Source organism: Coregonus clupeaformis, chromosome 24, assembly GCF_020615455.1.
Source record: "Coregonus clupeaformis isolate EN_2021a chromosome 24, ASM2061545v1, whole genome shotgun sequence".
Taxonomy (NCBI): Eukaryota; Metazoa; Chordata; class Actinopteri; order Salmoniformes; family Salmonidae; genus Coregonus; species Coregonus clupeaformis.
The window spans coordinates 29,324,978-29,337,737 of record NC_059215.1 but is presented as its reverse complement, the minus strand read 5'-3'; the positions used below and the strand labels follow the sequence as shown (position 1 = coordinate 29,337,737).

The following is a 12,760-nucleotide window of genomic DNA, read 5'->3' as shown; positions in this document are numbered from 1 at the left end:
TAAATCATACATTCCCTGTGTGCTCAGTAATAGCACACAATACAGGAGAGAACGTGGCTTCTTAGAAAGACAAAGAGAGAGAGTGAAATATAAACGAAGAGATCCTTGTATGAGTCCATGGTTCTGAATTCATGCTGTAGCCTGTGGTCTCTGTAGTGCCCAGATGGGGTCGGTGCTCTGTGTCTCTGGTGTGTTAGTGCTGTGAGGCGCTCTGTCTCTCTAGCTGTTAACCCTTTATGGAAACAGTATCCCTAGCCGTATCCCCAGACCAGAGCCCCTTGGAGAGAGGACGGCACAGGGAGAGGCGTGGGTGCTAAATTGAAAACAGCAGACCCTAAGGTTAGAGCACATCAATCCTGCGATATTAGATGCCTGGGAAGAGAAGAGGGGGAATTAAAGTGGAGAGAACGCAGCTGTGGAGGAGAGGGAGGGTGAAGAGGGAGAGAGGGAGAGGGGAGGCAGCGCAGAGAGAGTGAGAGCGAGTGCACAGGGAGAGAGTGGGGGGAAAGCGAGCGCAGCGAGAGCGAGAGAGGGAGAGAGCGCACAGTGAAAGAGGGAGAGCTCAGCAGAGCAAGAGAGAGAACGCAAGAGCAGAAAGGAGTGCCGATAGTGAGACGGGCCGGGGGAGAGAGCAGCAGAAAGAGAGAGAGGGAGATAAATAAAGCCAGGGTCACGGAGACAGAGAGACACGGTTCAGTAGTGCTGCCATCAGGGATTACACTGCCATGCAACCTTAGTTGTGAGTGGAGGATTTTTGTTTGTCATCAGATCCCAGACGGTGCTGTGCAGTCCGAGCCCTGGCATCACTGCAATGAGGTAGGGCTGCGATGTGAGAAGGAGCTGGAGCAGGACTGGCTGGGTTAGCGGTAGTGAGAGCACTGTCTGTAGGGATGGAGTGATGATCCTCTATATTCTTCCCTACCGTACAGTCAGGCCATTTATAGGTATCTGTCAGAGATTGAAGTTTTAATCTGCTTTCGCCCGCTTTGTAGCTTCTACTCACTGTCCTGTGTAGTCAGAGGAACTTGAATCTAGGATCTGTTCCTATCCACCACAGAGCAGTGATGATTTTAAGGCTTGAAGTAAAGGCTCCCTGTTGCTGCTTTATTTGGAGTTACGGCTTCCAGTCTTGTACATGATGTGCTCCATCTGAAGTTGGGTGGGTATAAAGCATGTCTGGCCGCTGTGATTCCCGCTGGAGAATAGTGGCTTTGAGATATACAGCGCTGTGTGGTAGTGGCTGTCTGTAGGGAGTTGCGTCTCCCATGAAACTTGTGGTGGTCTATATATATATATCTATATGTGGAGTATAAATCTAGACCCATGAATTGAAGGCTTGTAATAGAAGTGCTCTGTCACAAGTTGTCAGACTCTCCTCAGAGGTTGTCTAGTTTCTGGTATGCACTGTAAGATGTAATTCTATGGTTCTGTGTCATGGAGTGGGCTGTACAGGCTCTCTGTGCCCCAGGGCTGCCTCGGCTCTGTGTTTGGGACAAAAGCTGCCCTGGCGTGAAATCTGCAGGAGGACTGCTGGAGCCCACGGTGTAGCTGGCTGAGGGGGAGAGAGTGAAGCTGTGTGTTTGGGATGAGGGAAGGGGCCGAAGCCCCTCCAGTGGTGGAGAACATTGTAGCAGTCAGTCCGTCCTTTCTGCCCCAGCTAAGAGATGTGCTACTGGGAGAGGATGCCTGGCTCCCCTTACCCCTCTCTCTCTCTCTCTCTCTCTCTCGCGCGCGCTTTCTCTCGCTGTCTCTCGATCCACCAACATCATGACTCTGTCTCAGAGACCTGGGTGATGCCGTGTGCATCACAAATACAATATGAAGCACTCAAATCTCTCGTTTGTCTCTGGTGGTCCCTTTGTCTGATGTTACTCTGTTACACTATACTGTACTTACACACAATTCTCTTTTTTGAATGTTATTATGTTGCTTACCATGCAGTGTTTTATATTGAAATATGTGTAAATAGGTAGTGTGCAGTATATTGAAAGTCAGAGATAGAACGGAACGGAAGCACGGGTGTAATAGTAGATCCCAGATCTTTGTGATCGTGCGTGATAAAATGTCAGAGAGCCCTTTTTCGAATTCAAATCTACTCAGAATTTTTGGAAACTGAGGGTAATCTACTAGAGATGATTTTGTCTCTTGACATCATGTGCTCAGTGTACACATTTATTCTCCACTTTGGTCATTTTGCGGTTGTTTTTTCTGTCCATTCAAATCTAGCCCGCTCATTCACACAATGGTCTGGGAGGCTTGCTCTCCATATACAACAAATTAATAATCAAATCTGGTGATTTAACACAGATAAAGGCAAAAGAAAAGCTCTTCATTGTGTCAGTGTCAGAATAGAAACAAGAGTTATTAGAAATATAAATGTTCATATTATTTCAGAATAACATGACATATGTCTGGTGACATAACAGCGGACAGGATTAGTGCAGACAGATTTATATTTGTCCCGTACACATACAATATATAAAAATGGGAAATCTCATACATGGGGTGTGTGTGTGTGTGTGTCTGTGTGTGTGTGTGTGTGTGTGTGTGTGTGTGTGTGTGTGTGTGTGTGTGTGTGTGTGTGTGTGTGTGTGTGTGTGTGTGTGTGTGTGTGAGAGAGACACGAGGTGGGGGGTGCGTGTAATCTCAGTATGCTCTGTGTGAATAGTGTGGCGGTGAGGGTTTTTCCACCGCTGCAAGCTGTGTGTCTTTTGTGAGAGTGTGTTCGTGCGTTTGTGTGTGTATGTGCGTGCTTGTGTGAGTGCGTGCCATATCTGGCTGCTGTTTCTGTCCTTTATTCCTCACTGTGTCTTTTGTAATGGTTCTCTACAGGGTGCGCCCAGCACTCTATGCAGATTACCCAGAAATCAAAGAGCAGGAAGGGGGCTTCGCTACTTAAGACTGTTGTACAAAAACAAGAGTTAAGTAAATGACATCCCCATGCTTTGCAATTGAAAGTAGGGATTTAAATTAGTTGACGGAAGTGAGAGAACAGCTATAGTCCATTATGGTGTTCAAAATAAATAAAAAGCATTCAAACCTAATTATCCTTTAAAACCAGATCAAGCACAATTATTTTGACGCTTGCACCGTCATATTGTGAATTGACTAAATAATTTGGGTAATACATCCTAGATTAAATGCAATACATTTTTTATATACTACATTTAATTGCTCAAAGTTATTGCTTCATAATTCTTACATCTTTTTATCATCCATTTTAATGTGTAGGTATTTATCTTATTTGAATCTTCATGAAAATACATTTGAAAATACATTTTCAGCTGTGAATGTGACTGAGTATGTGGATGTGGAGGTGGATGTTTGTGTGTGAGAGCATGCTTTACTGGCCAACCGGCTGTATAATATTTCAGTTAGGAGGCTGGTAATTAATACACTGTAACAGTGTGACTAATCTGTTCTCTCTCCAGTCACTTCTGTGAGGCAGAACGGTTCAGAGTTACGACCTGATTTAGAATACTGTACAGATTACCAATAACTACGTTTAAATGGTTCAGCGTTCTATGCTTTAAATTCATAATCTCAATTAGGTATGAGGCAATGGTTTGTTTATTTGGATGTCAAATGTCAAAATGTATAGTAGTTGTTTGGAATTTAACTATCATCATAGAAGAGCTTGTATTGAGAGCCTTGTCTGTTCAGTATTGAGACAGGGATACTGTGGGAGGATGGGGAGTACAGAGGGAAAAAGATGTCTCTGCATTTCATTATGATTCTGTAACCTGTTCTGTTCTCCATGTGAGGTGTGAGTGGACACTGCTGCTGGTGTTGTAGCGTCTCCCTCCACATGCGGGGATGTGATGTGGGATGAATCTAATGGCAGCAACATTCACACATACAGAGACACACATGGAGACACACAGATCCCAGGGACCGCACCCCCAGAGGGGATTCATTACTGCTCCGGTGACAACCAGGGTTGCCGTGGTGACACGCTGAGGGGCAGATGGTGGCAGTCTCCAGGCAGGTCTCCCTAGCTGCCCTCCTATACTTAACACTGAACTAGTACATCAGCCCAGCTCTCATTGGTGCAGTGATGCTCCTTTAGGGCTGTGGTCCTTTGCCGTTGTCGAGAGCTTACAGCTTCCTCTCTGTCACTGTCTGATGAACATTAACAGTCTCAAGTGAGACTCAAAAACTTAAGCAAAAAGGTTATCTCTTTCAATGTGTTATCCAAAAATGTGGGTTTCCATGTGATCATCTATCTTTAGAAAGGTTTCCCTTGTTCCGTTAGTCTGACCTTTCCTCTTGTGTCTCCAGGAGCTATGTTTTCACTCCCAATGGGTCGTCCATTGAACTAGCGTCATTTGGCTTTAGGTATGATCACCTGCATCTCCAGTGAACTGTTCCTGTGTTCCTGTAGTCTAACCTATGTCCTCCTGTTGTGTCTCCAGGAGCTGTGTCCTAGCAGCGGCTGTAGCAGAGTGATCCAGCAGCAGTAGCAGTAGCAGGGTTAGAGGTCAGAGGTCACCATGGCGGGGCGGGGGACCCGTTACCTCCTCCTGCTCCTGGGGGTCGTGTCTCTGGCCCAGGCCTCCATCTTCCTGTCCAGCCAGCGCCTCAAGGCCCGCTTCCAGAGGGACCGCCGCAACATCAGGCCCAACATCATCCTCATTCTCACTGATGACCAGGACATGGAGCTCGGTGAGTCTGGCTTCACATACGGCTTTCCAACCCTGTTCCTGGAGAGCTACCATCCTGTAGAATTTCGAGTTGGAGCTCTGCAGGAACAGGGTTGGAGAGGCCTGCTTTACATCCATCCTATCCTCCTCTCTATACAGTAGATGTTGTCTGCTATTTCAACATTGTGATCATAAGGCATCTACTATCTGACCACATATACACCAATAAACCATGAAGACTGTCAACATACAACTTTTAAAAAATGCAACCTTCCTCCAGGCCTACTACACTCTTTGTAATAACTGTCTCATTGTAATGATTGTTGTTTATAGCTACCCATTTTAAATGACCACAGGAAGAGATGCCACACTGCTGGAGGGTTTTGAGTAACAAACAAAATCAGACGATTAGCAGACAGTCTGTGAGACGGAACCTCCTTGTCTATGCTAACTGATGCCGGACACACAAGTCTTTGTGTTACCGGGATATAGCAATACATACTCAGACACACAGATCTCAATGAAATATGGAAGAAAAAAAATCTGGGGAGGGGAAAGAGAGTGCTGCTGAGCTTGACTCTTTCTTTCTCTGTCACGCTCATCTTTCTAGACTCTCTCAGACAGACAAACAGAGAAATTGTCAGTCTCTTACGCAGCTGTTATTATCAAAGGAAAGCCAGACGCTGTGTGACGCCCTCTCATTGAGAGGAACCCTTTGGCACGTCAGCAACCATTATACCCACGATGCATCACTTCCCGTACGACGAGGGCTCGGCACGCACACCCAAGACTCCTCTCTATGTCTGCTGTGTTCAGTGGTGGGCTAGCATCGTGATGGGAGGAGAGTGGTAGGAGAGAGGGGGTTATAAAACACTTTTCCGCCACAGTCATTTTCACTGCGCTGGGAGAGACGGAGTAAAAACGACAGAGCTTCACACCAGCTCACTTCATAACTTAGAGGATTTCATCCCCTGAGCCTCACTAGATTAACTGACCGCAACCAGAATAATGTAAGGAATTTAATTGTTACAGAATGAAAAGAGACTAATTCCAAATGGAAACCAGTGGGGTTTTAGCTCAAATCCTTGGGAGTAATTTTCTAAAGAAATTAGAAAAAAGCCTCTACTCCATACAGGACACTTATACCCAATTATCTGTCATCACCTGAAATGACAGCCAGACCAGGGAGAAACCACCACTGCTCTCTGCCAATGACCCTCTCTGCTGTGGGCCAATGACCCACCCGGCGTTAAATGGTTGAAATGCACGCTTTCTACTGGGCAGTTAACTCTGCATCAAACAGAGTCCTCAGCCACTGATTGGACTAGAAGAGAATGTGGCTCTACCGTGATGTAATGACTCGCAGGTGGCTACTCGTCCGTCAACGGGACCCACTTCAGAGCACTCCATTTATGACTAGGCAGCTGTTCCCTAAACATTAACCACTCTCCTCTTTCCACACTGCATCCTCGAGTGCCTGAAAATGGACACGTCCCGTTCCGCCCAGATTGAGGAAAAAGCTTTAGTTAGAGTAGTTTACCTCTCTCCCTCCTCTGTTTTTTCAGTCCCTTCTCCCTTTTCCTTTCACGTTGTTGCAGTATGAAAGGCAGCCTATCAGACATGAATGCAGTTCAATCAGCTGTATCCATCCTGTCATTGTGGCTCCCATTCATTTGGCACAGAGATATGACTGACGCAGCTCAATAGCCATGGAGAGGCAGAGATTAAAGCAGATTCAAGAACACCTTGTCAAAGTCATTTTCACAGCAATTTACAATTACATTAAGCCTGTGGAAAAAGAGAGGATCTTCCTGAAAGAAAATGGCCCCTGAAGACTCCAGATTTTGGGATGGTTACCTATTGTACAGTCTCATTTAGGCGGCTCTCCAATGGATCCAATGGGCGATCAACATATTACTTATTTCAAATGTACAAGCTTATGGGTATCTGATGTAGCTTATCACAAAATACTGTTTGGAATGAAACTCACACAGCCCTGTTATCTGTGAAAAATCTCCCATGTTAAAAGCAGAGAACTTTCCCCTCCCTATCTGAACCTCTGTAGGACATCGTGCTAACATTTCTCTGAATGGCCAGCTCTGTGTTTTAACCTTTGTGTCTGGTTGTTAAAGGCCTGGTGATTGTCTGTGAAAAGGTCAAGTAGCTCAGGACTTCCTCTGTCTGTACACTTCACCCTTCCCTTCCTGGCCCCTCCTCTCTCTATATGTGAGGGGTTGTGTGTGTGTGTCTGTTCCTGAAGCTTTGTGACTGGATTGGCTGTACACATTACCCACAAAGCCCATGAAACTCAGCCACATATGGAGGATTCATTCATACTATAGGTTTAAATAGGATGAGGATCATCTTATTACTGTTCATTAAGAAAAGCCAGGATTAATTGAAATCCCCTTTGTCGTGTCACTCAATGATTACAAAAGAGGTCAGCTGACTCCCTGCCAAACTCACAGGTCAATCCTCACTGGGATCCTGTTGCTCTCAGCATCTCCTCTCTGCCAGCCAGCCAGCCCCCCATCCATTCCCTCTTAGTGAAGCCAGCAAGACCCCATTCATCCCCTGTTAATGAAGCCACTCCTCTTCTGCCTCTCCTCTCCTGCCTCTCCTCTTCTCTCCTGCCTCTCCTCTCCTGCCTCTCCTGCCTCTCCTCTTCTCTCCTGCCTCTCCTCTTCTCTCCTGCCTCTCCTCTTCTCTCCTGCCTCTCCTCTCCTGCCTCTCCTCTTCTCTCCTGCCTCTCCTCTCCTACCTCTCCTCTCCTCTCCTCTCCTCTCCTCTCCTCTCCTCTCCTCTCCTCTCCTCTCCTCTCCTCTCCTCTCCTCTCCTCTCCTCTCCTCTCCTCTCCTCTCCTCTCCTCTCCTTTCCTCTCCTCTCCTGCCTCTCCTTTGTGTTGTCTGTTTAATCCTCTTTATCCTCCCAGGAGAGGGACAGACATCGAGGCTCTTCTCCCCATATCCCCTCCTCGTTCCTTCCTTCTCACACATGCATAATTAGCAGAACAGATGACATGCTCCCTCTATTGACAGGGAATTGTTTAGTGGTGCGTGTGGGGTGCCTCCTGCTTGTTACATGTCTGCCTGGAACAGAGTGGATCTGACCCGTTTGTGTGTGTTTCTCTCTCTAACTCTCTCTCCCACCTCAGGCTCCATGCAGGCTATGAATAAGACGCGTCGTATCATGGAGCAGGGCGGAACTCATTTCTCCAACGCCTTTGTGACCACGCCCATGTGCTGTCCTTCGCGCTCGTCCATGCTGACGGGGAAGTACGTTCACAATCACAACACCTACACCAACAATGAAAACTGCTCCTCCCCCTCCTGGCAGGCCCAGCATGAGACTAGAACCTTCGGAGTGTACCTCAACAACACCGGCTACAGGACAGGTCAGTGATCCATACAGAGTGACACACACACAGACATACAGACAGACAGGCACACAAGCACGCACACACAAACACCTGAAGCTACCCAACTCTCTGTAGGCATCATTTATCTCCGATTCAATTAAGCCAAACACTCATTTAATTGAGAACTGAAATATTTGTCATAATTAGGTTACACATTTCACATCCTCAGTCAGGGCTTGTGAAAGCCATTAGATTGGTTTTCCACTGCCTGGTGTTCTGTTCTCTACTGATGCTGAGTGTGCTGGCTAGGCAGCAGCCTGAGTGGGGCAGAAAACACTGGGGCCTGTCCCAAATAGCACCCTATTACCTGTAAAGTGCACTACCACCCTATGGGCCCGGGTCAAAAGTAGTGCACTATAAAAGGAATAGGGTGCCATTTGGGACGCAGTCGGGCTTCTCTGAGTGGATGGCCATTATCTGTGATGGGCTCCACTGTTTCACCCAGACAGACGCTGATGTTCTGTGTCTCTTACACTCTGTTCCTATTACATTAGATAGGCCTACATGGCCTACAGTCATAACAGAGAGAAAGTCCTTTCTGGAGCCAGCGCTGTCATTATCTTTTCCTGTCCTCCAGAAATCACTGGAATTATGGGTAAAGAACACACACAAGCATGCATACACACACACACACACACACACACACACACACACACACACATTCCAATCCATTATTGTTTAATGTGCTCATTCCACAAATATTTAAAGGGAACTCTTTGTGACTCATTCCAAAATGAAAGGAGAAGCTCTGCACTACTGTAGCAGTATCATATTACCACACGCATTCTTTGAAATCCAAATAAGAAAGTAGAAACTCAAGAGAATTACAATCAGTCAAGAAAATGGCATTCGGTGACAACTAGACATACTGTAGCATCTGTTCCAAGTAGACTCCATAGAAATCCTCCACATTCCCACTGACGGAAACAGCAGCCCACATCTGTCTACACCATGTCTGTGCTGTGTATCTGTCTTACAGCATCCTGCCTCTCCCCGACACCAACACCCCAACAGTAGCTTTGTCATAGGCTTCCTGCCATGCTGAAGCCTATCAGTTCTGTGTTCATGTTGAGCCACTGAAGAACTCTCCCTTCCCCCAGAGGGATGCACTGTGGCTGGGCCAGTAGTGTGTGGTTGGTGTTGCTGCTTATACTGTAACTCTGCTGATTTCCAATCTGCTGACTGCAGATCTAGAATCAGGTCCCCCCTGAGCAGTCCATATAATCTTATTATGATCTAAAAGGTTAAACTGATCCTATATCAGGAATCCTAGACTCTTTGTGAATACAGGCCTTTACAAATGTTAAGAACAAACTGTTTGGGGTTTTAACTATTAGAAACATCACCATGTGGAGAAACCGTATGAATGTATAAACAGTGAGCTCCAAAAATATTGGGACAGTGGTTCTGTACTTCAGCACCTTGGATTTGAAATGATACAATGACTATGAGGTTAAAGTGCAGACTGTCAGCTTTAATTTGAGGGTATTTCCATCCATATCGGGTGAACCATTTAGAAATTACAGCACTTTTGTACACAGTCCCCACACTTCATTTTGGAGTCACTTGTATTGTAAATAAGAATAGAATATGTTTCTAAACACTTCTACAATAATGTGGATGCTACCATGATTACGGAAAATCCTGAATGAATCATGAATAATGATGAGTGAGAAAGTTACAGACCTCTCACCATTACAATAACAGGGGAGGTAGGCATTTTTGGGGGGTTATGATATTTGTGTGTCTGTAACTTTATCACTCATCCTTATTCATGATTAATTCAGGATTATCCGTGATCATGGTAGCATCCACATTAATGTAGAAGTGTTTAGAAACATATTCTATTCTTATTTACAATACAAGTGACTCCAAAATGACACACTACATTATTTACCATTCATTTCTATTGTGCACAAAATAATCTGAAACACAACCAAAACAAACAGCAAATGCATCCAACAAATGTGTTAAGTCACAAGCTTAATGTAGTCATTGCGTGCTATGAATATGGGACCAAATTCTTAACTTGTGCTACTTTAATACACACATAAGTGAATTTTTTCCAATACTTTTGGTCCCCTAAAATGGAGGGACTATGTACAAAAAGAGCTGTAATTTCTAAACGGTTCATCCGATATGGATGAACATACCCTCAAATGAATGCTGATAGTGTGCGCTTTAACCTCATAGTCAATGTACCATTTAAAGTGCTGGAGTACAGAGCCAAAATAACCAAAAATGTGTCACTGTCCCAATACTTTTGAAGCTCACTGTATTATAGGTACCAGTGCTTGACTTGGTACCGGCACCTCAAATTTACTACTGCTTGAGTTCCTGCACCTCTTATAGAATATTAGCTCAAAAGTATTGTGGAGCTCCTGCGCCTAAATATATACAGTACCGGCACCCAAAATGAGTAATGGCACCTATTTCAGTCCAAGACAAGCACTGATAGGTACTTAGTTTTATTAGTTGTATTAGTAGTTGTAGAAGTAGTCTTTATTAGTTGTAGGCCTATTAGTAGTTGTACAACAACTTTTTTATGTTGTCAATATACGTTTTAGTTTATAATTATAATTATTTAATTGTTATTATTATTAGACAGTAGTTGCCATATAATTGTTGCTTAGTATTGTTTGTTTCTTGAAAACAAGATGGTGCATCTCAATAGATTTCATCCTGCAAAATGTCAAATAAATAAATACTTTAGTGTTCTCCCTCAGCTACTTCCTGGTAATCCACCTGGAGGGGAGCATATCAGTCTTGTCGCTGACATTTAACCATTCCAAACTCAGCAGAAGCAGCAGTAGCAGCACTTGGACAGCCAGAGCTTTTTACTTCCCATGCTTATGTTTTCATCGATCCGTCTGTTGGTTTGTTAGTGAACCGCCAACAGCTGAATCATGAGTATTGACGTACGTGTCAGTGACATTTCAGCATCCACCGCCCAGTCCTCCCTCCCTCCATCCATCCTTTCACAAGAAAAGCAAATGATGAAGTGTGCAGATTAAACCAATTAGATTGGATGTAACTAAGTGAATTGAATTGTATTTTCTGCCTGTGTCCTGTGCCCCACCATGCAGGCTTCTTTGGGAAGTACCTGAATGAGTACAATGGTTCCTATATTCCTCCTGGGTGGAGGGAGTGGGTGGGGTTGGTCAAGAACTCCCGCTTCTACAACTACACCCTGTGCAGGAACGGAGTCAGAGAGAAACACGGCTGCGAGTACCCCAAGGTCTGTATAATTCGTGTGTGTGTTATTTCTCTGGTGCTGTGCTCTGCTTATGGCTGTGTGCACGATATAGTCTAGGGTTCAGACCTTACATCAGCCATCAACTATGACCCACTCTTCATTTCCCTACATTTACTTACTGTATCTTCTCTCAACATGTTTCCCAACACCACCCATAGCCTGTCCAACACAACACCTGGCCCCAGTTTAGTTCCAGTGGTGCTTGCCAACTCTTGCCAGGAATGGGTTCCTCCCACACTAGAGAGGGATGGAGGGGAGGGGCGGTTTGGCTCATTGCAGGAACACTGCCCAGCAGATGTACACAACCTGTTCACTAAAAGGCTCTATCTCCATCCCTCACTGACACTGTCTCAGAGAGGGGGTAAGAGAGTAGGGGCAGGAGGAGGAGAGGAATAGAGGAGTGTGGAGCACTGACTGCATATTCCCCTTGGCTTGCTCTCAGAGCACCATCTGGAACCCTTCTCCTCGTCATTCCTTCAGTCTCCATTCTCATGTATTAATAGAGGAAGGGCCTATCTGAAGACACTATTTACTGCAATAGTATATTAGTTACACATCTGAAATGTTTGATGAAACATTGTACTGGAAAGGAAAGGGTAAGGGGGATACCTAGTCAGTTGTACAACTGAATGCATTCAACTGAAATGTGTCTTCCGCATTTAACCCAACCCCTCTGAATCAGACAGGTTTGGGGGCTGCCTTAATCAACATCCACATCATCAGCGCCCAGGGAACAGTGGGTTAACTGCCTTGCTCACGGGCAGAACGACAGATTTTTACCATGTCAGCTCGGGGATTCGATCCAGCAACCTTTCGGTTACTGAGAGAGCTAGCATGTGGTGACTTGCAAGAAGCTGTTTAAGAGAGTCAAGCTGATACACAGACATTTGTGGAAAGTGTATTTACTGATGTCCCCTTCGTTGTGAGGATGTTAAATCAGTATTTCATCTTCCTGCAGGACTACTTTACGGATCTCATCACAGAAGACAGCATCAACTATTTCCGTTCCTCTAAGAGGATGTACCCCCACCGGCCAGTGATGATGGTGATGAGCCACGCTGCCCCCCACGGGCCGGAAGACTCAGCACCGCAGTACAGCACTGCCTTCCCCAATGCATCCCAGCACATGTGAGTGTCTGGCACGCATTCACACACAATGAAATGGCTTTACTGTGTAAGCAAAACAACATCATTCTGACTCATCCACTTGCAAAAGCAATAACATGAACCTTTTATGCAGTGATGTTTTCATCGAATGGCGGCTTAAATGTGAGGCTATCGGGTATCTTGCATAAATGAGTAATGTCGAGAAATATGATTCGAAGAGAAAGCAGTATTTTCAGTTCTCTCCTTTTCTCAGAACTTTCTCCCTTAGCATCATCTTCAAGGGAAGGGAGTTATCGGCTCCAGTGAACAATGTGTCACTTTCCCCCTGTATTCTCT

At 45.3% G+C, this 12,760-nt stretch overlaps 1 protein-coding gene across 8 annotated transcripts in view; it reads left to right on the top strand.

Annotated features, from left to right (window-relative positions):
- Positions 1–12,760, top strand: part of LOC121538349 (extracellular sulfatase Sulf-2) — a 169,975-nt gene that overhangs the window by 121,761 nt on the left and 35,454 nt on the right. For 4 of the 8 annotated variants that reach the window (XM_041846261.2, XM_041846259.2, XM_041846260.2 and 1 more), the window contains exons 1-5: positions 526–816; positions 4,416–4,665; positions 7,798–8,037; positions 11,148–11,299; positions 12,276–12,445. In XM_041846261.2, the coding sequence (XP_041702195.1) occupies positions 4,494–4,665; positions 7,798–8,037; positions 11,148–11,299; positions 12,276–12,445 (734 nt within the window). In that variant the 5' untranslated portion in view covers positions 526–816; positions 4,416–4,493. Of the gene's footprint in view, positions 1–318; positions 340–525; positions 817–4,415; positions 4,666–7,797; positions 8,038–11,147; positions 11,300–12,275; positions 12,446–12,760 lie in introns of those variants that run through there. The other 4 variants (XM_041846254.2, XM_041846256.2, XM_041846257.2 and 1 more) reach the window with 2 other exon arrangements.